General features: G+C 41.3%; 2 protein-coding genes across 22 annotated transcripts in view; both read left to right on the forward strand.

Annotated features, from left to right (window-relative positions):
• The window catches only part of LOC137098559 (NACHT, LRR and PYD domains-containing protein 12-like), an 89,566-nt gene extending 70,409 nt beyond the window's left edge, over positions 1 to 19,157 (forward strand). For 17 of the 18 annotated variants that reach the window (XM_067475063.1, XM_067475054.1, XM_067474993.1 and 14 more), the window contains 5 exons: positions 14,273 to 14,446; positions 15,485 to 15,658; positions 16,480 to 16,653; positions 17,836 to 18,009; positions 18,153 to 19,157. In XM_067475063.1, coding sequence (XP_067331164.1) covers positions 14,273 to 14,446; positions 15,485 to 15,658; positions 16,480 to 16,653; positions 17,836 to 18,009; positions 18,153 to 18,201 — 745 coding nt within the window. In that variant the 3' untranslated portion in view covers positions 18,202 to 19,157. The remainder of the gene's footprint in view (positions 1 to 14,272; positions 14,447 to 15,484; positions 15,659 to 16,479; positions 16,654 to 17,835; positions 18,010 to 18,152) is intronic. The other variant, XM_067474975.1, reaches the window with a different exon arrangement.
• On the forward strand, positions 1,685 to 6,961 carry LOC137098847 (protein NLRC3-like). 4 transcript variants are annotated; one of them, XM_067475523.1, is made up of 5 exons: positions 1,685 to 1,794; positions 4,328 to 4,427; positions 5,359 to 5,463; positions 5,683 to 5,762; positions 5,937 to 6,961. In XM_067475523.1, exons 2-5 carry the CDS (start codon positions 4,414 to 4,416, stop codon positions 6,815 to 6,817), a joined length of 1,080 nt encoding a protein of 359 aa, XP_067331624.1. In that variant the 5' UTR covers positions 1,685 to 1,794; positions 4,328 to 4,413; the 3' UTR covers positions 6,818 to 6,961. The 4 variants fall into 4 exon arrangements, with proteins under 4 accessions (XP_067331624.1, XP_067331616.1, XP_067331633.1 ...); XM_067475515.1 differs by lacking the exon at positions 1,685 to 1,794 and adding an exon at positions 2,963 to 3,013; XM_067475532.1 differs by lacking the exon at positions 1,685 to 1,794 and adding an exon at positions 2,963 to 3,013 and having other exon boundaries at positions 5,952 to 6,961.
• Positions 19,158 to 25,098: the final 5,941 nt, after the last annotated feature.

Raw genomic sequence — 25,098 nt, forward strand, 5'->3', positions numbered from 1 at the left:
GGACAAAATTAAAGTCAGTAATTTAAAACCAGAAGACGGAAAGTCAGAACTGGTAACTGGGACATCGCGGATGATCAGCGCTCTTGGTCTTTTCAGACTTTCAAAGTTCCAGGGCTACAAGACCTAACACACGTTTGTAAAAAGACAAATGGAATAAATCCAAACCTCAGACAGGAACTTTTGTTCACTGACAGTTGAACCTTAGTGAAAATTATTCAGCAAATATCAGCCTCCATATTAAAATCATCACAGCATGTAGCTTGAGACATTGTCTTTGTTCAGGAGGCTCTGAACTTTATCTAAATGTTGGAAACTCATCAACCTGCTGTAACATGAACACACCGTGCACAGTAAACAGCTGTCGTTCGCTCATATTTGAAATGACTTTCTAATCTTATGACGTCATAGAGTCAAACTGGGGCTGCAAACACAATATTTAGTAAAACTACTGATCTGTGATGGAAGTGAAATGGTCATTTTTATATTCTGACTCTGTCTGTGGTTCCAGACTGGGACACACCAGGGACACCACCTTGTCAGTGTCCCCCTGCTGCAGGAGGACAGGTTTGATCAGGACAAGTTCTGCTAAAGATCCTCATCACCTCACCATGAGCACAGCTGAAGCTGAGAGATTCTTCTTTACCTGGGAAAGAATTCAAACTTTCCAGAGAAACACCAGGACCGGGGACAGACTCAATACATGGACCATGTTGTCAGTGGAACAGAGACTAGTGATTGAGACGGACTTTAACCAGAAAGTCACTGAGACATTTGCAGACCAGAAGGAGACGAAGACAAACGTGTTCAAGTTCTGTTTGAAGTTTGAAGGTGTCCTCAGTTTTAATATTGTGGATAATAAACCCAGACTGAGCTCAGATTCAGTGATTGTTTGTTACTCATTGTTTTAAATGTGCTTCATTGTCCCTTTTTTCAAAGTTAAGCAGTGTTTTTTCAGTGAGCTGTAGCTGCAGGATCATGAGTGTGTGTCAGACAGCAACAACAAGACACACACAGCAGTGAACATGAAGGATGTCTGAGATGGGATTTAAACACTTCAGCTGTTAGTTAGTAGCTTTGGACAGCAGGCGGAGCTGCTGCATCCACAATGAGATGAGACTCCAACAGAAAACAGTGTGTTTCTGTCTCATCTGCACACAATCATTTCAATAGCAACATCTTCAAATCATGAGACGTCATGAACATTTTAAACTACTGATCTGTGTGATCACCACTGTCACATTTACATGAATTTATACCTTCATGTAACATAGTTTACATAGTGTTTGCTGTTTGTGCAGAGTTTAGAAGCTTGTTCCACCATCGTGGGACCACTGCACTGAAGAAATTAGGTTGGGATCTTTTGCTTTGTGAGGAAGGAACCACCAGATGCTGTTTGTTCAGTTAGAGAGAGGGATTGTAGACCTGGATGAGGGAGTTCAGGAAGGCAGAAATGTGGGGTCTGATCTTTCTGATGTGTAGAGACTAAATCTGCTGCTGAGAGATGGAGGAGATGTGGTCAGTAAAGTTCAGTGTGGTGTCAGTGATGACCCCAGATTTCTTTTAGAGTTTGTGGGACAGTTACTGAAGATCCTAAGGTCATGCTCCTCCTGTTTTGTATTTACAACCTGACGTCTTGGTCATAATCCCTGTGTCCACAGTTCACAGTCATATTAATCATTTACCTCTCAGACTGACTGAAGTCCAGAGGAAGGAAGATGAAGACACAGCACAGTCTGCAGGATCCAGCTGTCTATGAAGCCTTGTTGGTCTGGTGAAAAACCTACAAATGAATAAGTAAGAGAACTTCTACTAACTCCTTTTTAATAACCACTGTCATTTCCATGTTGTTGGTGTATTGGTACATTAACATTTTGCATTTGCAAAGTAGAGACAGAATCAACATCAGTACAGAGACACTGAGGAAAAGTAGGACATTCAAACCTGACTTGTGTTTGTGATCTTACAGTCAGTAGGTCCAGTGGGATTTACTCTTAGTTTTATGTGTCTACTCAGTGTTTGTGCTTTATTGAACAATCATAATTACAGAATGAACATTGAAGGACATCAAAGTCATTTTGTCTATAGATCAGCAACTATTTGGGATTTTTACTCCTTACAAGATGTGAAATCTCATTTTTATTCCAGAAAGAATAAATAATGAGACAGTGATGATGAGAGGACTTTGATAAGTGAGCAGGATTTGACATTTACTGATGATGTTGAATCTCCACATGGGTCTTTAGGTCAGAGTCTTATTACTGTACATGTGTTTGGTATCAGCAGTGGTAGAAGAAGAACTCGAAACCTTTTCTTAAGTGGCTCTGTAGAAATCGTAAACTGAAAGTAAAACTTCCACTTAGGTCAAAGTACACAAGTATTAACACAAATATTTTATGAGAAGTAACAGAACTTTGCCCCATGACTTATCTGATGGTACAGTTTATTACAGTTTATTGCTTCATTCTGGGTGAAATATCAAACACATTTTTTTATTCACTAAGATTTAACATCATGATTTTCTTTTATAATTGTTAAACAATATATTTCTTCCTCTTACTATTAATTTGAACTTCCATGTTGTCTTTTCAAAGGCAGAACAAACAGTTTGATCAACTTCAGTGTTTGTAAAAAAGTAAGTGAGTCTGCAGCCGAAGTTTCTGTCTCCAACACTAAAAACAAAGTGTTCAGTGTGGAACTAAAGAATCATTTAAAGCAGCTGTGACTGTACAGAGAACTTGTCAGGATGGTGAGATGGAAAAGAGGGAACAGACAAGCTGCTGAAAATGAACAAGCACATTTCTGCTGATTAACATCTTTAGTTCAACCTGTTCAAACTAAGACAGACGCTCATAAACACACACAGGTGTAAGTGGGGAGGGGACGGAGCTACACTAAGCATGTGATCCAGGTACATGAGAACAGGGAGGGAAACACTGAAGGTGTTGAGTCTGTGAGTTCAGCCTCTGTTTACATTGAATAGAGCAGAAGGAGGAAAAGTGAAGACTGAGACAGGGTGAGTCAGTTTGTCCTTGTGGACAGTAGAGGACACAACACACACAGGAAAGACATGTTTGCACCATTTACATTTACATTTACATTTAGTCATTTGTCAGACGCTTTTGTCCAAAGCGACTTACAAGTGAGGTACAAGGCAGCAAAAATCTAAGTCAAGGAGAAAACATCAAAGCAAAGTCCTGTCAGAGCACCAAACTGTATCTGTAAAGTTTTCCACAGTGTTTTTTGTATTTTTGTATTTTGTATATTTGAGGTTTTTGTGATTATAGTGTTAATAAAATTACACTCTGTCAGCACTTGGTCAAAGTTAGAGACATGTTGTTTTCCACTTTACAAGAGAACAATTTTACCTTTTATTCACAATTTGTTCATTAGCCTTTAACCACTGTCCTTCTCTAACTTTAACCAAAGTGTTTTTTTATTGCCTGAACAACAACACACAAGATTCTGGAGTTGAACTCAGAGGATGTGACAGTTGTGTCTTCGTACAACATCCCCAAACCCACGTTTTGGGGTCGTTTTGACCTGTAAATTTTAGGACTGATTTGTTTTCTGATGATCAGACTCCTGCTTATGTTCGTGATTTGCTGCTTGATCACTGCTGAATAGTCTCCAGCATCTGAAGTGACCACGTCTACTCTCACTGCTTAAAGTACAATACTTCTGGACTTTACTTGTATCAGTTTTGGTATAATACTGCAACACATCAATATTACTGCACTACTGCAACTCTTAATACTGCTACAATATTATTGTACTTTTATTCAAATCAAAAAAATGTAAATGGAAAACTTTAACTTGGGCCACAGTTTTTGTTATTCTTACTTTTAATTAAATTCACAGGGTTTTTGCAAAGTGCTGAATAAATCAACAAGGCTCCAACTAATGCAAATTAAAACTCAGCAGAAAAAGGAGAATCACAGTACAAACTAAACAAAAATTCAAATACTTTAAAAGTAATCAAAAATCTCTTAGCTCTTCTGTTTTTCCATCTTTAATTATGGTTCCATTCTGTTTGAGTTTCAGATGTGTCTCTATTTTTAGTCTAATATTAGGAAAACCTCAGAATATAACCACCTTTAATTATGTTCCCTATAATTAAGATGGAATTAAATTAAAGCATTTTTGAGAATTATCATCAAAAACTGAAACTGATCTTCATAAAGACACTGTATGCTACAGTAGGACTTCATTTACCTGGTGAAACTGATCAGTGAGTCTATTTACCTGTTTGTTGTGTGGTTGTAGACGTTAAGATGATCGACAATTTATCGTTAAATGTCTAACAGAACTTTTCCACTTTTGTATTTAGATAAAGTAAATGAACTTAATAGAGGAAGTGCTTTTATTCTGAACACGTTCAACCAGAAGACTGATTGATGCTGTGGATGGAGGAACATGGGTAACACATCGTAAGTTTTGTATTATTATTTATTATTTCACTGTCAGAGAATCTAGTTTAGTCTCATGTTGGGCTGTAGGAGGTAAGTCGTGTTTGACATTGTCTGTGGACACAGAATAAACTTTACTGGAAAATAAATTTCCCACAGTTTGAGGTGTAAGTTACTGTGTATTTATGATATATTATTAGTTTATTAAGTAACTGATGCTGTGTATATAGAGTTTTATAGCAAGTTAACTTTCAGTCCCTGTTTAAAAAAAAGTTATGACCTAATTAAACTGTGATAATCAAAATGTTTATCTGTGTTTGAGCCGTTGACTGTGCAGATTCAGTGCAGTGTGTGAGCTGTAAACCACTGTCACATGTAACAAAGTGAACTGTGAAGACAAACCTGTGACAGTCACATAAAAGAACATGACACATGTAGGACAAACAAAGAGACGCGTCTTTAGGTTTTTGGTGTCAAATTCACAATTAGCATCCATCCATTATCTGCAACCACTTATCCACCCTGGACAGGTCTCCAGTCTGTCTCAGGGCCAATACAGAGAGACATACACAGACAGACACCTAGGGACAATTTCCCTAACATGCATGTCTTTGGACTGTGGGAGGAAACTCGCACAAAAACAGGGACAACATGCAAACTCCACACAGAGAGACTGCAGCTGGTCAGGGATTTGATCCAAGGACCTTCTAGCTGTGAAGCAACAGCATTAACCGCTCCACCACTGCTGCCTTCACAAATATAGGTTTTAAATTATTTGGAAATTATTTCGTCGTGATTGTATTTACGTTTTACAACATCTCAACTTTTCTGAAAACAGGTTATTGATGGAGAAAAACACATAATCGTTTTATATTCTAAAGCTCTGATAATGTCTTGTGTTTATGTCTGTTTATTACAAGTGTTATTGATAAAAACAATTTTGTTTCCACAGACAGAAACCAGAGTCTTCAGCATCCAGTCATCTGTCTATGAAGAGTGACTGGTCCAATGATTGTCCTCCAGACTTCAGTCCTGAACCTGGACCCTCAGACACAAAGTAAGAGACAGTTTCTACTTTAAACTGACCTGATGAAGATGATTCACTGAGGATAATTTATATTCATGATGCAGAACTATTAGTGCAGATACTGGTTCAGACTAAGATGGATCTTAGTCTGGGTTTTATTTCCACAAATTACTGATGGTGTTTCTGTAGTAAAAAAAGAAAAAAACAGAAATCTACTGATTAGTTAGTTATAAAGAAATGTTTTCACAGAGAGAAGAAAAATCAGTTTGGAGAAAGATCCAGAACAAGACCTGGACTGCAGACAGACAGTCAGAGCAGCTCTGTACAAAGTAAGACTGAACATCTGTCTGCTGATGTTTCTGAAAACAAGACTTGTTGTTTTATACACAGACATTTGTCGTATTATACAGCATTAACATTTATTTTGTTATTATCATTCATTTGTGTTAAATATTATAATAATCACAAATTCTTAAACATCTTTGTGTTTTCTTCATTGGTAGTTTCTGATCTTTCAGCAGATGTTGGTCTGCAGGAGGTTTTAGATGAACATAAGATCAGTCTGAGGAGGAGATGTGAATGTGTGACTGAAGGAAGTGATGAAACAGGAAGTGGAACCCTCCTCAACAGGATCTACACTGAGCTCTACATCACAGAGGGACAGAGTGAAGAGGTTAATACCCAACATGAGGTGAGGCAGCTTGAGACAGCTTCCAAGATGAAGACCGTCCATGTCACTCCAATCAAGGTCCACGACATCTTTAAAGTCTTACCTGAGCAACAGAGACACATCAGAGTGGTTCTGACCAACGGTGTCGCTGGTGTTGGAAAAACCTTCTCGGTGCAGAAGTTCAGTCTGGACTGGGCAGAGGGCTTGGAAAACCAAGATGTCAGTGTGCTGGTTCTGCTTTCATTCAGGGAGCTGAACTTGATCAAAGATGAGCAGTACAGTCTTCTCACGCTGCTCCATGTTTTCCATCCAACATTACAGAAGGTCACAGCAGAGCAGCTGGCTGTCTGTAAACTTTTGTTCATCTTTGACGGCCTGGATGAAAGCAGACGTTCACTGGATTTCAACAACAGTGAGGTTGTGTCTGATGTCACACAGAAGTCATCAGTCGACGTGCTGTTGACAAACCTCATCAAGGGGAATCTGCTTCCCTCGGCTCTGGTCTGGATAACTTCCAGACCTGCAGCAGCCAATCAGATCCCTCCTACATGTGTCGACAGGGTAACAGAAGTACGAGGCTTCACTGATGCCCAGAAGGAGGAGTACTTCAGGAGGAGGTTCAGTGATGAAGAGCTGTCCAGCAGAATCATCTCCAACATCAAGACATCCAGGAGCCTCCACGTCATGTGTCACATCCCAGTCTTCACATTTTGACTACAGAGCAGAGAGGAGAGCTGCCCAAGACCCTGACTGACATGTACTCACACTTCCTACTGGTTCAGACCAAGAGGAAGAAGAACAAGTATGATGAGGGACATGAGACCAGTCCACAGGAGCTGACGGAGGCTGACAGGGACGTTCTTGTGAAGCTGGGGAGGCTGGCGTTTGAACATCTGAAGAAAGGAAACATCATGTTCTACCAAGACGACCTGGAGCAGTGTGGTCTTGATGTCACAGAGGCCTTGGTGTACTCAGGAGTTTGTACAGAGATCTTCAAAAGAGAGAGTGTGATCTTCCAGAAAACAGTCTACTGCTTTGTTCATCTGAGCATTCAGGAGTTTCTGGCTGCAGTTTACTTCTTCCACTGTTACACCAACAGGGAGACAGAGGTACTGGAGGACTTCCTGGGGAAGAAATACTCAACTCAAAACCCATCTCTTGAGGTTTTCCTGAATTCAGCCATGCAGAAATCCCTCCAAAGTCAAAATGGTCACCTGGACCTGTTTGTCCGCTTCCTTCATGGCCTCTATCTGGAGACCAACCAGAGACTCCTAGGAGGTCTGCTGGGTCAGACAGAGAACAGTCCAGAAATCCTCCAGAGAGTCATCAGCAACCTGAAAGAGATGAACAGTTATAAAATCTCTCCTGACAGAAGCATCAACATATTCCACTGTCTGATGGAGATGAAGGACCACTCAGTACATCAGGAGATCCAAGAGTTCTTGAAGTCAGAGAACAGATCAGAGAAGGAACTCTCTGTGATCCACTGCTCAGCGCTGGCCTACATGCTGCAGCTGTCAGAGGAGGTTCTGGATGAGTTGGACCTGAAGAAGTACAACACATCAGAGGAGGGACGACAGAGACTGATCCCAGCTGTGAGGAACTGCAGAAAGGCTCAGTAAGTCCAGATGTGATCAATCACACTTAACACACATAAATAGATGTTGGAACAACAAGTCATATTGATCTGATCTGTAAACTAAAGATATTTTGGTTTAAGATGAAAAGATCACAGAAGAAGGTTCAGCATTTCATCTTTCATTTGATGGTATCATGTTTTATATATATACACACTCAGCCTCAGTCTTCTTGGTGGCAGCAGCAGCTCAGCTCAGCACTAATGGAGACACTTTAGCACAACTACAGTCCTTGTTGTACAGTGACAAAATAATTTAAACTGTTACACAAACTGATTTTTCAAGGAAAAACCAAATTCACAGCTGCATTGTGGTAAAAGACAAACGTCTCCTTCACATGTTTAAAAAACTACAACCATTTATCAAATAAGATGTGTATTTTCAACTTTTCCTTCAGACAAACTGGCAGCAACATATTTAACATATTTAACTTTAGCAGCAGCTTTTGTTTGCAAAATGAATAATAACTTGTATAAAAGCACTAGAGAAACAGAACCAGTGGTAAATTGTCACACAGCTTACTGAGATAAGACTGTTCTAACCTGGGATCATGGTGGACGTTAACTGGTCATGAGGAGCTGGGCTGCAGGCTGCTGACATGATGCTGTGTTGTGTGGTAGAAAATGTTGGATCAGATTTACAGATGGACTTTATTTGGATCAACTGAGCACATGTTGGAAGTGTCGGCTGATTCATTAAAGGAACAGATCAGAATCTGTTGTCACTTGATGAAGAAATGGTGTTTGTAGAACTGTTGGAAAGGAACTCTTTCTCTGGTTTGTACTGATGATGCAGCAGGATGAATTCTCACGTGTTTAGGGCTTTATTATCTGCTCACATTGAGCTAAAAGCTCAGAGTTTCACAGTGTAGATGGACAGTGACTCAAAGCACACTGTGAAAGACACCCAAGACTTTTTCAAGGCTCCACAGTTGAATGTTGTTCAATGGCCAAGTCAGTCATCTGACCTGAATCCAGTTAAACTTGGATTTGACCTGCTGAAGGCCAAACTGAAGGCAAAGCCCCCAAAACCAAGCTGAAGTGAAGAGAGCTGCAGTAAAGGTCTGGCAGAGCATCACCAGGGAAGAAACCCGGCATCTTGTGATGTTCATGGTTCCAGACTTCAGCGAGTTTTTGACTCGGAAAGATTTGGAACAAATATTAAAACAGACAGTTGAACTTGTTCTTAATATTTGTGAGCCACTAAAATTGGGGGTCTGTGAATAAAAGTGTGTGTAGTTCCTCCACTGTTCATCTAATGTTTTGGAGCAAAGCCTTAAATGAAAGCTGACAGTCTCCACTTTAAGCACATTTTGATGGTTTCACTTCAAATCCACTGTGGTGGGACAAAGTGCCAGAACCATGAAATCTGTGTCCCTGTTCAAATACTTATGGACCTGGGTGACTGTGTGTGTGTGTGTGTGTGTGTGTGTGTTTATAGAAGATAAGTTCAGACCATTTAGCTACTGCTTCCATCTCATTCTGCTTTGTGATCAAATTAGAGAAAATATAAACTTTATAGTAGATCTAAAATTATACTTAAAAATTAAATATTAATATTATTTCTCATTATCTCCGATCACAGACTTTCTGGCTGTGGACTCTCAGAGACTCACTGTGAAGTTGTGGCCTCAGCTCTGAAGTCCAGCCCCTCCCATATGAGAGAACTGGACCTGAGTGGAAACTGGGACCTACAGGATTCAGGAGTGAAGCTGATTTGTTCTGGACTGAAGAATCCAAACTGTCTCCTGGAGACTCTGAGGTCAGTTTTCCATCTTAAATCCATAAGTGAATGTTCAGGTTTCGTTTGGTTCATTAGTTTCTACGTTTGTCTGAGCACAAATGTGAAAACCATTTCCTCAGGTCAAATCCCTCAACACTATGTGGGACTTTAAGTTGAGTCCACATAGAGAAGTGAAATAAGTCCAGACTGGCTGATGGGAGATGTCTCCATGTTTGCAGACTGTACTTGAAGGAAAGTGGTGCTGAGGAGGAACAGGCTGACAGTCTGATTGGGCCTTGGACTAGTACCTTGTCTGCACTAGTAGTGGACCATGAACTTAAGGAAAGCCGAGTTTTTCTCAAGTGTTAAAGAGTGAAAAGTGTGAAGATGAAACTTTCTTTCTCTGACATTTGTCTGCCTGACAGCTGGAAGGTTCCACACATTCAACAGTGGTTTCTGCCTGTGGCCTTTATGCACTGAATCTTTTCCCACTGTGATGTTGTGGAGATGGTGAAAGAGCTCAGTTCTTTGCAAACTTCTTCTTTCAACTTGATGACAGAATTGTCAAAGTGCTGAGCCACGAGCCATGTTTGATTGTAGAGACTGAGCCTTTGAGCCAATCCTGATCCCCTCACCTGTTACCAATGAAGCTCCTCATTCTGGAATCATCCACAACCATCTGACTTTTCTTCACTTTTCACTCTTATTTTGTCTTTTCTCAATGAGCTTCAATTTACAAAATACAGTGAAAAATCTTTTCTTTGTCCTTTTGTCAGATAAACCAAAGTTCAAGTGAATGAACAAATCACAGATTGGAGTTTTTAATTGCAGTTTGGAAAAAGTCCCAACTTTTCTAGAAATAACTGTCAAATAGTTTTGTTAGTGTTGTTGAGAAAAACCAAAGGCTGAATGTCGTCTCAGTATGAATCAGAGCTACAGTGAACCTTTGTAGCAGCTCTTTAAATTCTACTGCTGAGGACATGATCAGGATTTTGGTGGTTTGATCGGTTTGACCTTGCAATGAACCAGTTAAAGGTGGATTTTGTTGTAATGTTTCACAATTTAGTTGCTGGTTTATGTTAAAAGATATTTAATAACTAAAATTGAAGAGAGTCTGGAAAGTCAGTAGCATACTTATCTACTGTTGAAATCAAAAACAAAGAAATTAATTTAATAAACATCAGTTTGATATTTCCTCAGGTCAAATCCCTCCAAAAATATGCAAATGAACTCTTCATATCTTTAGTGGTGTCTGATTTATCTCCATCAACCTGTGCATGATGCTTCCTGTCAGACAATGATGTCACTTTGTGTAGAGACACAACCAGTAACCAGGAGCAGAAATCTGACCCTGCAGACATGTTTGTATAGAAAGGTGCTAGGTTCCATTTAGGATCAGAGAAGAGAACATCCATCTGACTTTCAGAGGAAGCTGAACTCAGTGTGGTCATTTATTTCACAATACTGGTCATTTATGAAATTCTAAAGAAAACTTTCAAGATTCAGTCTTTTGAATAAACATGTCTGATTTTATAATATGTTATAAATGTCATGTTCTGAATCAGTGCTGACATGAATAGGTGTATGAATGTTGTGCTGACATTTGGATGATGTCTGTAGAAGTCTGACATTCTGATGATCCACAATAACACAAGCGAGTATACCGAGCGACGACACTAGGTAGTTTATTTCAAACTTCTTCTACTTCTTTTCTCTACTTTGCTTCACATTAATCCTTTCTACTCCAGAAAGCCTTTTTCTTTGTTATACTATGTGTTTTCAGCAGATCCCTGTTCTCCTCCGCAGACGCAGGACATGGCGTCCTACTAGGGGAAGACATGTTTCTCACCTGCGCACTCTCACCCAGACCACTTTGTCACCAGCCTTTTTTTCTCTTGCCCTGTGGAACTGCCAGTCTGCAGTGAACAAGGCCGACTTCATTCCAGCTTTTGCTACACAGTCAGCTGTTCACCTGCTTGCACTTACTCTCCGCCAATTTTTCATTCTCTCACACTCCTCGCTCATCAGGCCGGGGGGTGGGACTGGACTTCTCATCAATGACACCTGGAAGTTTTCCTCGACAGCACCACTCAGCAATCTGTGTTCTCTGGAATATCATGCAGTTAGGATCACAGCACCGATTGCAGTCCAGGTGACTGTGATATACCGACCACCGGGCCAGCTGGGGAACTTCTGCGGTGAACTGGACATGTTGCTGTCCCACTTCCCGGAAGATGCCACTCCTCTCATCGTCATGGGAGACCTGAACATTCACCTGGACAAACCACATGCTGCTGATGTGTTTGCTCTTCTAAACACATTTGACCTGAGTCTGGTCTCCACTCCTCCGACCCACAAAGCTGGCAACAACCTCATCCTCACCCGGAACTGCACCACAGACAACATCTTGGTCACTCCTCTGCATGTATCGGATCATTTCTTCATTCAACTCACAGTCTTTATCCCTAGACCTTCGCAATCTCCCCCCACACTTGTAACATTCTGGCGCAACCTCAGGTCTCTCAACCCGGATCGATTCTCCTCGCTGGTCTCTGCCAGGACCTCTCCATCCGCGATTCAGATGCAGTCACAGACACAGACGAGTCCGCTCGGCTCTCACCTTCTAATCCGTGGCTCACTGACGGGATCCGTGAACAATGCACCACGCTCAGGAGTGCTGAGAGGAAGTGGCGCAAATCCAACACTCCATCTGCCCTTGCTGATTATCAGAATCTGCTTGGACCTTTTTCTCACAGTGTCACCAGGGCTAAGATCAATTACTACCAGGAGAAGCTCAGCAACACCTCGGACACCAGAAAGCTGTTCTCCACTTTCAAATCACTCATCTACCCACCTTCACCTCCGCCATCTACCTCTCTCACTGCTGACAACTTTGCCTTGACTTTTTTACCAATAAGGTGGCAGCCATCAGCTCACAGTTCTCTCCACCAGATGATGACATCCATCTAACCTCTTCCAACACTGCATTGCTCCCATCATTTGCAATTCTGACTGAGGATGACGTATCCACCCTCCTCCTCTCTAATCATCAGACCACCTGCACTCTGGATCCAATCCCTTCCACTCTTCTTCAAGCAGTTGCACCTGCACTAATGCCAGCTATTACACAAGTCATCAACACATCTCTCAAAACAGGGACTTTTCCAACCTCTTTCAAGCAGGCCTTGATTACCCCACTGCTCAAGAAGCCTTCTCTTGATCCCTCTGTAGTGGAGAACTACAGACCTGTCTCCCTCCTTCCTTTTCTGGCCAAGACAATTGAACGAGCAGTCTTCAACCAACTCTCAGACTTCCTTTCCAAGAACAACCTCCTCGATGTCAAACAGTCTGGTTTCAAGAGGGGTCACTCCACAGAAACGGCACTCCTGACTGTTGTGGAATATCTTCGAGCTGCAAAAGCCACAGGTCAATCATCTGTCTTAATTCTACTTGATCTATCATCAGCCTTTGACACTGTGAACCATCAGATCCTCTTGTCTACACTCTCCGACTTGGGCATCTCTGGATCAGCTCTAGTCTGGCTTCGTTCTTACCTATCGGGACGAACCTTCAAGGTATCCTGGCGGAGGCATCTTTCTAACTCTCATAGCCTGTCTACCGGTGTGCCGCAGGGCTCAGTTCTTGGTCCTCTCCTCTTTTCTATCTATACTTCATCCCTAGGGGCCATCATTCACTCACATGGTCTTTCCTATCACTGCTACGCTGATGACACACAGCTCTTCCTGTCCTTTCCACCGGAAGACTCCACTGTCTCATCGCGCATTTCTGCCTGTCTCTCAGACATCTCAGCTTGGATGAGTGAGAGACACCTTCAGCTCAACCTCTCCAAGACCGAAGTCCTTGTCTTCCCAGCCAGACCTTCGATGCAACACAATATCAGCATCAAGATTGGATCTACAGTGATTGTCCCCACTAAATCGGTCAAAAATCTGGGGGTCATCATCGACGACCAACTGAGCTTTAAGGACCACATCTCCTCAGTCTCTAGGGCAGCAGATTTTCTCTCTACAACATCAGGAAGATCAGACCCTACATCACGGAATATACAACCCAACTCATTGTACAGGCGCTGGTCACATCTCGTCTCGATTACTGCAACCCTTTGTTGATGGGGTTACCGATATCCACAATCAAACCCTTGCAGATGATCCAAAATGCAGCAGCTCACCTCATTTTTAATCAGTCAAAAAAGACCCATGTCACACCACTTTTTAGATCTCTACACTGGCTTCCTGTTGCTGCTCGCATGAGGTTCAAAGCTCGGTCTCTTGCTCACAGGGTGGTTAACTCGACAGCTCCCACTTACCTCAAACCACTCATTCAAATCTACAATCCTTCCCGCCCGCTGCGATCTGCCAACGAACGACGTCTGGTGGTCCCAGCACCGCACAGAATGATCCCACGATGGTGGAACGAGCTACCAAACTCTGCACGCTCAGCTGAATCTCTCCCAATATTCAAAAAACTGCTGAAAACAGAACTCTTGCGCGTCTTCCTATGCACTTAAATCTCTTAAAAAAAAAAAAATTCTTTCTGCTCTTTCTCGCACTTGCATCTCATGAACTGTGAACACTTTTGTGATAAGACTTTGTTTTGATGTTTTCTCCTTGACTTAGATTTTTGCTGCCTTGTACCTCACTTGTAAGTCGCTTTGGATAAAATCGTCTGCTAAATGACTAAATGTAAATGTAAATGTAAACACAAGGACAAAGTCACTCTAACACCATTGATTAGGACATATCTGATTAATTACTATTGATTTGATCTACATCTTTGATTCTTTATTCAGATTGAGGAAATGCAGTTTGTCAGAGATCCACTGTGATTCTCTGGTCTCAGCTCTGAAGTCCAACCCCTCCCATCTGAGAGAACTGGATCTGAGTGTCAACAACCTGCAGGATTCAGAACTGAAGCTGCTGTGTGGTTTTCTGGAGAGTCCACACTGTAGACTGGAGACTCTGAGGTCAGACACCATTTTTTAGTTGTGTGCTGAGATTAATATGATGTGAAAGTTGTGGTGACACTAAACTACAGACAGGTTCATGTTTCTGAGGTCAAATCACATTCAAACTGTTCAGTGGTAAAAAGGAAGTTTTGAAAGTGTCGAAAAATCAGATGTGAAAATGTGAAAATTACATTTGATTGTCAGACTTAGAATTGAAGACACTTGTATAAAGCAGCAACAGAGAATCAGCTTGGAGCAAATAGAAGGAGGAGAGAAGAATCAGCAGGTTAAGAACAGGACACACAGCACTAAATAGTTGACTGAAGCTAATGAAGAAGCATCCAACTGCCAACTGTGTCAAGAAGCAGAGACAGTTGATCCTGTTTGATTTGAGTGGAATAAATGTAGAGAGGAGCAGCAGAGTGGGATTGGAAGGTGCAGAGAAAAGGAAAGAAATCCTCCAAACATTCCACAACTACTATCAAGTGCAACAGGAGATGATTGACAGCTTTACATCATATGGGAAATAGTTTGCATGTGTGAAGACATGTGAGAGACACATGAGAGAGCAGGGAGGACAAATGTGTGTTGAGGACAACCAACGTGTTGCTGCAGACAAACTGGATCTTTTTCCAATCACTACATTGTCTGATCACATGAAGCCAAATCCAGGTGAATGACAGCAGCTGTGCTGTGAGATCCACCTTAGAGACATTTCAAATGTGTGAGGACAAAGTTCCTCCTGTCTGTCTCTGTCCAGTGTTTGAAGACAGACACAGAAAAACCTTAGTTTGAAGGTTTGATCATTAAGAGCAGACAAGAGGTTGAAGTTTGTGTTTAGCAGAGTTTAGACACTAACATTTCACTAATGATTAGATTGTTGCTTCTGTCTTCACAAAGACAACATGAACTGTCCAAATGAAGAAGACAGACAGAAATATGTTATTGAAGAATCCTGAGAGAAAATCCTGATCTCAGCTCTGATCAGATGATGAAACATTGATGGTTCAAACAGGAACTTTGTTTCTAAATTTACATCTTTGATTCTTTATACAGATTGATAAGCTGCAGTTTGTCAGAGATCAGCTGTGATTCTCTGGTCTCAGCTCTGAAGTCCAACCCCTCCCATCTGAGACAACTGGACCTGAATGACAACAACCTGCAGGATTCAGGAGTGAAGCTGCTGTGTGGTTTTCTGGAGAGTCTACATTGTAGACTGGAGACTCTGAGGTCAGATTCCATTTTTTAGTTGTGTGCTGAGATTAATATGATGTGAAAGTTGTGGTGACACTAAACTACAGACAGGTTCATGTTTCTGAGGTCAAATCACATTCAAACTGTTCAGTGGTTGAAAGTAAGTTTTGAAAGTGTCGACTCTGATTTGAAAGTAGAAAAATCTGATATAAAAATGTGAAAATGACAGTTGATTGTCAGACTTAGAATTGAAGACACTTGTATAAAGCAGCAACAGAGAATCATCTTGGAGCAAATAGAAGGAGGAGAGAAGAATCAGCAGGTTAAGAACAGGACACACAGCACTAAATAGTTGACTGAAGCTAATGAAGAAGCATCCAACTGCCAACTGTGTCAAGAAGCAGAGACAGTTGATCCTGTTTGATTTGAGTGGAATAAATGTAGAGAGGAGCAGCAGAGTGGGATTGGAAGGTGCAGAGAAAAGGAAAGAAATCCTCCAAACATTCCACAGCTACTATCAAGTGCAACAGGAGATGATTGACAGCTTTACATCATATGGGAAATATTTTGCATGTGTGAAGACATGTGAGAGACACATGAGAGAGCAGGGAGGACAAATGTGTGTTGAGGACAACCAACGTGTTGCTGCAGACAAACTGGATCTTTTTCCAATCACTACATTGTCTGATCACATGAAGCCAAATCCAGGTGAATGACAGCAGCTGTGCTGTGAGATCCACCTTAGAGACATTTCAAATGTGTGAGGACAAAGTTCCTCCTCTCTGTCTCTGTCCAGTGTTTGATGGTTTCAAACAGGAACTTTGTTTCTAAATTTACATCTTTTATTCTTTATACAGATTGATAAGCTGCAGTTTGTCAGAGATCAGCTGTGATTCTCTGGTCTCAGCTCTGAAGTCCAACCCCTCCCATCTGAGAGAACTGGACCTGAGCTTCAACAACCTCCAGGATTCAGGAGTGAAGCTGCTGTGTGGTTTTCTGGAGAGTCCACACTGTAGACTGGAGACTCTGAGGTCAGTTCACTGACTGATACTGTTGGAGATTTTATGTGTTTTGTCCCCAACTGTCATTAATGAATCAATTACACTGAAGTTAAATGTTTCTTATATCAACAGACTAAAAATATTTTCTTCAGTTTCAGGTAAATGTATTAATAATAAACCTACATGTATTTAAGACAATAATACCAAACTAAACCAAATACTAAAAAACTTTTTTTTTTAAATATAAAAGTAATAAAATCAAACTCTGTTTAGAACAGCAATAAAATCCTTATTAAAATCAATTTACAGTCAGTGAAAAGCTGCATTATAATGGATCTGCAACCTTAAAGAGACACATGTTTAACTCTGCAATGAAACTGTGTTGGTGAATGTGAAAGGGAAGTTCAGTCCAGAGTCTCAGTTCTGGTTCTGAGTTGAACTTCAGCAGCTGAAGTAGATCACAGCATGAGGGAGGCAACATCATAAAGGCTCAAATTGGCCAGTTATGCAGGAGCAAGGCCATGCAGAGCTTTGAATACTTCCAAAAGAATTTCCAACTGAACATGATGAAGTAACGTGTTCACATGTTTTAGATTGGATGAGACCTTTGGCTGCAGAGTCCTGGATGATCCAAAGATGATCAATACATTTTGGGGAATGTCAGACAAATATTGGGTTTTGTTGCATCTAATTATTTTTAGTCATGTGTCATTTTTCTGTCAAATTAATATTCATATTTCTCACTAATGTTTCTCAATACATTGTAAAGAATGTTGAGTTCATCTTTGAATTTAAATTCAGATTTATCACAAAAATAAACTGAAATAAACTTAACAAAACAATATTCTTTGGATTTAATTCATATCAGTGAGCTGTAATCATTGATGTTCATATAAAAGCAGTTGTATTTTTTCATAGAGGTGAGTTTGTTGAACTTGTTAATTGTGTTGCAAAATGTTTAAAGAACCAAACTGTTGTTTTTCCATGTTTCAGTCCATGAAGTGGAAATTGTTTTTGTTTCACATTTCTGCTGAACATTTTCCAAAGTTTTCATGAAATCATCTGTAATTTGGGATTCAAATAGTTTTTGTTCTGAATAGTTTGGTAGTAAAATAGTTTTTAGTTTTTCACATTTTTGAGAAAACACCATTTATTAGGACAAATCTGATTGATTACTAATGATTTGATCTACATCTTTGATTCTTTATTCAGATTGAGTTGCTGCAATTTGTCAGATATCAGCTGTGATTCTCTGGTCTCAGCTCTGAAGTCCAAACCTTCCCATCTGAGAGAACTGGACCTGAGCCCCAACAACCTGCAGGATTCACGAGTGAAGCTTCTGTCTGATCTTGTGGAGAGTCCACACTGTAGACTGGAGACTCTGAGGTCAGTAGAGGGTTGGAGTCAGTCCATGGTTACATTTAGTAACCATGTGGTCTTTGTAGAGACCATCTGCTGACTGACAGATGATGAAGTGAGTCTCTGGAAACATCACTGATCTCCTCTGTTCGGTCTCATTCTCTCAACAGGTGGAAGCCGACTATAATGGACCAGCAAAGAGGACTGAAATCATATTAATGTCTGATGTAAGAGTGTCATTAAATGACCAGGATAACGTTTGTCCTGATGATGCAGAAGTTGCAGCAGCAGCATGTTGTGTGCAGAGAGGCTCTGACTGGACCATGTTACTGGGAGGTAGAGTGGAGAGGAGAGCTTCATCCAGCAGTGACTGACAGAGGAATCAGAAGAAGTGACTCTCAGTGCTGCAGTCTGAACTGCTCTGAGAACAGGTCCACTGTCAGACACAATGTCAAGTTCACCATCATCCCTGTGTGATCCTCTGGATCTGACAGAGGATCAGCAGTGGATCTGCTCTGCTGCTGCTCTGTCCTTCTACACAGTCTCTGCAGACACACTGAGACTCCTCCACTCCTTCTGCTCCACACTCAACCATCTCCTCCACCTCCACCTGGATTTGACTTTGTCTTTTTTGATTCCTTCAGATCTTAAATTCATATTTTTGTTTAAGTGATGGAGTATTAAAGTAAAATAGTGTAGTAACGTCCTTACAATGTTTTCTCCTGCTAATGTGCTTAGTTCAAAGCTTTGAATTGTTTTGTTGCTTTTATTTTTATAACTTCCTGTAAGACGGATGTGTTTTATTTTGAAAGGACAGCTAACATAAAAAAGAACGAAGCTTAACGGTAGAAGACGGTAAAATGTAACAGACGGAGAAATAAAATGAGACTAAAGACATTAAGGAGACGGTTACGGATAGTGTCTTTTTGTGTTTAGCTCCAGTTGAAAGTGGTAACAAGTTGGTTTTATAATTTATATAAATTTGTAAGACATTTGAAATTTGTTTTGATTAAGTTGCTAAATTGCCTTTATGTTAGCTTAACGTGAAACTGCTATAAGACGTATTAACGGTCTAATATGGTTTGAATTTATTGTTTTGTCTGTGTTTACTTTGTAAAGCTCTTACGCTGGTTTGAGGAAAAGCATAAAGAAAATAAACTATTATCAGACCATCAGTAAGGCTTCAAATTTCTGACTGGACGCTACAGTGTAATGTTTCTCTCTGAACTCCTGGTTTTTAGCAACAATAGACAGTTTCTCATTATCTTTATATTATTAACAGATAAATAGCTGATAATAAATGTGTTTTTATAATCAGTAAAGTCTCTCAACTGACTGGAAATCAATTATATCTGTTTTGTGTTATTAATGTTAAAAATGACAATTTCTGGTCTTAGACACATCAAGTGTCTCCAGGATGTGTTTTTCCCTTTTCAGCACTTTGATAAGCACCTGTGAGCATGAAGTGAATCTGGGTCACTACAGTGTGGGATGATCTGCTGTTAGACAATAACTGACCTTGGAGCATTTCTGCAAACAAATAAATAAACATATCTTACAGTGAGTGGAGTCATTAAATATGTCCTCCACTAGTGGTATTTACAAATGGACATGTTCCCATAAATGCTCATATGATACAACTGAGAAAAAAGCCATTTTTAGGAAAAACTCTCTTCTCACCTTCAGCATCCTGAATGAACAGAGCTTCACCCAGTGGGGACAAATATGATCATTCGTGTCTGATTTGTACCTGCTGAAATGTCATTAACACAGGAGATGATGGCAGGTTTTGCACTTTACAACATTTGTTTATAGAATGAAATTTGTTAAACCAAATATTTTTGATAAAATCGCCAACGTCTGTGCATGTTTATGTCCCTGCTGTCCTTACCGAGTACAGAATAAGTGTGTAATTTTCACACTTCTCTCCTATTTTCAGTTTCCAACCGTGAAATATTATATAAAATGACAACAAAATACAGGAAATATTATACTTAAATATAAACTTTCTTTCATAATGTTGATGAGGGATTTGTTAAAATGCCTCAGTAACTTCTTAAAAACTTGACCTGTGCCTGTTTGCAATAAGTGTTTCTTTGCAAACCACCAGGATCCAGGTTTGTTGGTTCTGCACCGTCTCCACTGGAGCAATGACCATCAGTCACATCATTCAAATCAGCACCACAGACCCTGTAGAGTTCTCACATGAGAAAAACCAGCAGTGATGTAGCTTCAGTTGTGGTCTGCAGCATATTTTGGTGGTGGATTCATTCAGCACTGAGGTCAAACACTGACCGACAGCTTGATAATAACATTTTAAAGAACAGGGATAAAGTTTTTCTCTTTACTCAAACACTGATTTAACACTTTGGAAACTGCTCAGATACTACTACACCTTTCTGCACTGCAGCTTGACGTGTTCACCTGATGACGTCAGCTTTGTAAAACTCCAACCCTCCATGAATGACGGCGTCGGTAGCCGGGTGCGGTGGCACGCGCCTGTAATCCAAGCTACTGGGAGGCTGAGGCTGTAGGATCGTTGGAGCTCAGGAGCTCTGAGGTCCCAAGTCTGGATAAATGCAGAGGGTTGTGTCAGGAAGGGCATCCAACGTAAAACACATGCTAAATTAAACATGCGAATCGTGAAAATGACTTCCATACCGGATCGGTTGGGGCCCGGGTTAACAACGACCACCACCGGTGCTGTTGACCTACAAGGTACCGGTGGAAATTGGACTACTGTTGGTCGAAGACGAAGAAGGAGAGGAGGAAGGTGTGTTCGTAGGCAGAGAGAGAAGAGGAAAGTTAAGAATGTAGGACTGACAGTAGGGACTTTGAATGTTGGTACTATGACAGGGAAGGTTAGAGAGTTGATTGACATGATGCAGAGAAGGAAAGTGGACATACTGTGTGTCCAGGAGACCAGGTGGAAGGTAGCAAGGCTAGAAGGTTAGGAGCAGGGTTCAAGTTGTTTTACCATGGGTCAGATAGGAGGAAAAATGGAGTAGGAGTTATCCTGAAAGAGGAGTTTGTGAGGAATGTTCTAGAGGTGAAAAGAGTATCAGACAGGTTGATGAGTCTGAAGCTGGAAATTGAAGGAGTGATGTTCAATGTTGTTAGTGGTTATGACCCACAGGTAGGATGTGAGTTAGAAGAGAAGGAGAAATTCTGGAGTGAGTTAGATGAAGTGATGCAGAGCATCACCAGAGGTGAGAGAGTGGTGATTGGTGCAGATTTCAATGGGCATGTAGGTGAAGGAAACAGAGGTGATGAGAATGTGATGGGTAGGTTTGGTCTTCAGGACAGGAACGCAGAAGGACAGATGGTGGTAGACTTTGCAAAGAGAATGGAAAAGGATGTAGTGAACAATTTCTTCCAGAAGAGGCAGGAACATAGGGTGACATATAAGACCGAAGGAGAAGCACTCAGGTGGACGACATCTTGTGTAGACGTTGTAATCTGAAAGAGATCAGTGACTGTAAAGTGTTGGTAGGGGAGAGTGTAGCCGGACAACACAGGATGGTGGTGTGTAAAATGATGCTGGTGGTGAGGAAGATGAAGAGGACAAAGGCAGAGCAGAGGATGAAGCGGTGGAAGTTGAAAAAGGAAGAATGAGGAGCTGAGACAGGCTCTGGGTGGTTTTTGGAGGTGCTTCCAGATGACTGGACCACTACAGCTAATGTGATCAGGGAGACAGGTAGGAGGGTACTCGGTGTGTCATCTGGAAAGAGGAAAGTGGACAAGGAGACTTGGTGGTGGAACGAGGAAGTTCAGGAGCGTATACAGAGAAAGAGGTTAGCTAAGAAGTGGGACACTGAGAGGACTGAAGAGAGTAGACAGGAGTACAGGGAGATACAGCATAAGGTGAAGGTAGGGGTGGCAAAGGCCAAACAAAGAGCATATGAGGACTTGTATGTTAGGTTGGACACTAAGGAGGGAGAGGTGGACTTGTACAGGTTGGCCAGACAAAGAGATAGAGATGGGAAGGATGTGCAGCAGGTTAGTGTGATTAAAGATAAGGATGGAAATGGATCGGTTCTGACCCCCTTCTTGTTTGCTCTGGTGATGGACAGGCTGACAGATGAGGTTAGACAGGAATCTCCATGGACTATGATGTTTGCAGATGACATTGTGATTTGTAGTGAGAGCAGGGAGCAGGTGGAGGAAAATCTAGAGAGGTGGAGGTCTGCTCTGGAAAACAGAGGAATGAAGCTTAGCCGCAGCAAGACAGAATACATGTGTGTCAATGAGAGGGACCCAGGTGGAACAGTGAGGTTACAGGGAGCAGAGGTGAAGAAGGTGCAGGACTTTAAGTACTTAGGGTCAACGGTTCAGAGCAACGGAGAGTGTGGAAAAGAGGTGAAGAGGCGAGTGCAGGCAGGTTGGAACAGGTGGATAAAAGTGTCAGGTGTGTTGTGTGATAAAAGAGTATCAGCTAGAATGAAAGGAAAGATGTTCAAGATGGTGGTGAGACCTGAGATGTTGTTCGGCTTAGAGACAGTGGCACTGAAGAAAAGACAGGAGGCAGAGCTGGAGGTAGCAGAGCTTAAGATGTTGAGGTTCTCTTTGGGAGTGACGAGGATGGACAGGATCAGGAATGAGGACATCAGAGGGACAGCTCATGTTAGATGTTTGGAGATAAAGTCAGAGAGGCCAGATTGAGGTGGTTTGGACATGTTCAGAGGAGAAACTGTGAATATATTGGTAGAAGGATGCTGAGGTTGGAGCTGCCAGGCAGGAGGTCTAGAGGAAGAGCAAAGAGGAGATTTATGAAAGTAGTGAGAGAGGACATGAAGTTAGTTGGTCTGAGAGAAGAGGATGCAGAGGACAGGATTAGATGGAGGCACATGATTCGCTGTGGAGACCCCTGAAAGGAAACAGCCCAAAGGAAAAGAAGAAGATTTTCCATGACACACAGTTCATCAATGCATGTCCCACACAATATTATGCGCTTAAAAGCATTTTCAGGCCGAATGAGCTGATATGCTTGTTTCTCCCAATTGCAGCAAAATACTGAAGGGAAAGTGGGTTTGCCTTCATATTTGACCCAGAACAACTCAGTTCAGCATGGAAATATCATTGCAACAGCTTTTATTTAGCCACAGTACAAACTGTACAGCCGCATCAACGACAAAAGGTACTTCTTCCACATCATACATCGTCTGTGCCTGACTAAGATTGAAGTCGTCATTGCTGACATTCAGACCACATGACGCAACGAGTCCTGCATGTTTCTTCAAGATCTGGCTTCATGCATTAGCAGCTGCAAGAGCTGCATTCATTTCCAATTCTTTTTTGTTTGCTCTAATCCTCACTTCCTCTGCCTTAAGCTTAGCTTCTCGCTGCTCTAGTTCGACCTGAAGCCGCCTTTGAAACTGCAGATGCTACAGAACTCGTTCTAGATTACCTAGATCTCCTTGAAGACCCAACAGACACACTGTCCTCAGGAGCAACTCTCATCTGCCTTACGTGCTTCCTCACGACGCTGACGTGCCTCCGTTAACCCACATGCAAGCTCGTCGCCAAGTTGTCTGAGTTATTTTAACCTCGGGTCGAACCAGTCTCTTTAAATGGTTTTCATTACTTCTTCGAGATTAAGCTCATGGAATGCTTCTGAGTGAGGTATTTATGCTACAAAAGTCATCAAGCAGATGGTAGAACTCCGGCAACAGCTTGGTTTCCGCCACTATGTAGCAGTGCTCTTCCATGAAAGAGCGCATCTTGGTCTTCAGTTTCGTCAGCTGGTCCAACTTGGCGTTTCTTTTCTCTATTCGATTTTACAATGCAACCTTTCTGGCCTCGAGGCTTGCCTTAGCCTGTTGTTCCTCCACGCTGTCTGGATCCACAGCTGGATCAACTTCTCCTTCCATTATTCGCTGAGTAGTGCCTAGCCCATGTAGAGGGCTTCTTACTTATCCCTCAGAATGTGGTAGTGAGATTACTGTACTTAAACTTGTATGTATGTAACTTGTATGCACACTGTTTCTTACAGGTTTCTCCGAGTTCAGTGAGTTCTGCCAAACTTTGAGAAACTTATTTGATGAAGCTGTTTGCAACGTGCTAGTGAGATTACTGTACTTGCATGTACAATTGACCTTGGGATCCCAAGGTATTTGTAGCTATCCTCAACATCTGCTGTCTTGCCTTCTGGTTGTACCATCCCCTCAGTTCTGACTACCTTTCCTCTCCTTGTTACCATCCGACCACATCCAGCCAAAAGGACATTCTGATATCCTAGCTGTATATCCTGGTGGTGTGGATCAGTGAGTCAATATCTTGTTCTCTCCTGGCATACAGCTTGATGTCATGTCTGATGGTTGCTCCATTCTGTAGTTAATATCCGTAACCAGTATTGGTGATGATCTGGTTAAGGGGGTTCAGGCCTCTGCAAAACAGCATCTACCTGGTATATGCCTCCCTTGATGTTGACTTGTGCAAGTGGCTTGAAGGGTCGTTTTCCTTCTACCCAATGAGTTCTCAATTAAGGCTCTTAAAATCCTGTTGAACTTGTATAGTATCAAGCATTCCAGGATCCATGTGTGAGGCATTGAGTTATTGGCTTGGTATGTCTGGTCTTTCAGTCTTGAGCGACGGCTTTATCTACCAGTAGCTGGTGCTTTGGTACCCATTTAATCTACAAAAAGTCGCTCTGCCACGAATTTTACTTTTGCGAGGTTATCATTTCTCAATTGTTTTTCTATAACAAGAAGTGGGTGTGATGTTTTGGCCACTCATTTTAAATAGAGTGGCCAAAACTTTAGAACCACCTCTTCTTATGATGCAGGCCACTACGAATCCACTTTGACTTCAATAACAAACACATAGAATTATCACCTTTCTGACAATTTCAACCTAAAAACTAACACATTATAACCTTGTTAAAGTAGAATTCATGTCAGAGCCACTGTATTCGATGGCATTACAATGCACAGGTTTTCCGATCAATGTAAATGCTTGAACAATTATTTTGGTGGAAAATTACTAACTTGGTCACAGTTAAATCACACAATTAATAAATGACTCATAGCAAACAGATAATGTAAGTAAGATTACATTAAAAACGATTTAGTCTTTAAACTCTCAAAAAAATTGCAAAAGAACGATTTTGCTAGTCTA

This window comes from Channa argus, chromosome 1 (assembly GCF_033026475.1).
Source record: "Channa argus isolate prfri chromosome 1, Channa argus male v1.0, whole genome shotgun sequence".
Taxonomy (NCBI): Eukaryota; Metazoa; Chordata; class Actinopteri; order Anabantiformes; family Channidae; genus Channa; species Channa argus.

Bases quoted from the DNA above. Each gene is read 5' to 3' on its own strand.
- LOC137098847 (XM_067475523.1), top strand. The intron at 5,464-5,682 runs GTAAGAGACAGT...ATGTTTTCACAG, and splicing joins CCTGGACCCTCAGACACAAA to AGAGAAGAAAAATCAGTTTG. The intron at 5,763-5,936 runs GTAAGACTGAAC...CTTCATTGGTAG, and splicing joins TCAGAGCAGCTCTGTACAAA to TTTCTGATCTTTCAGCAGAT.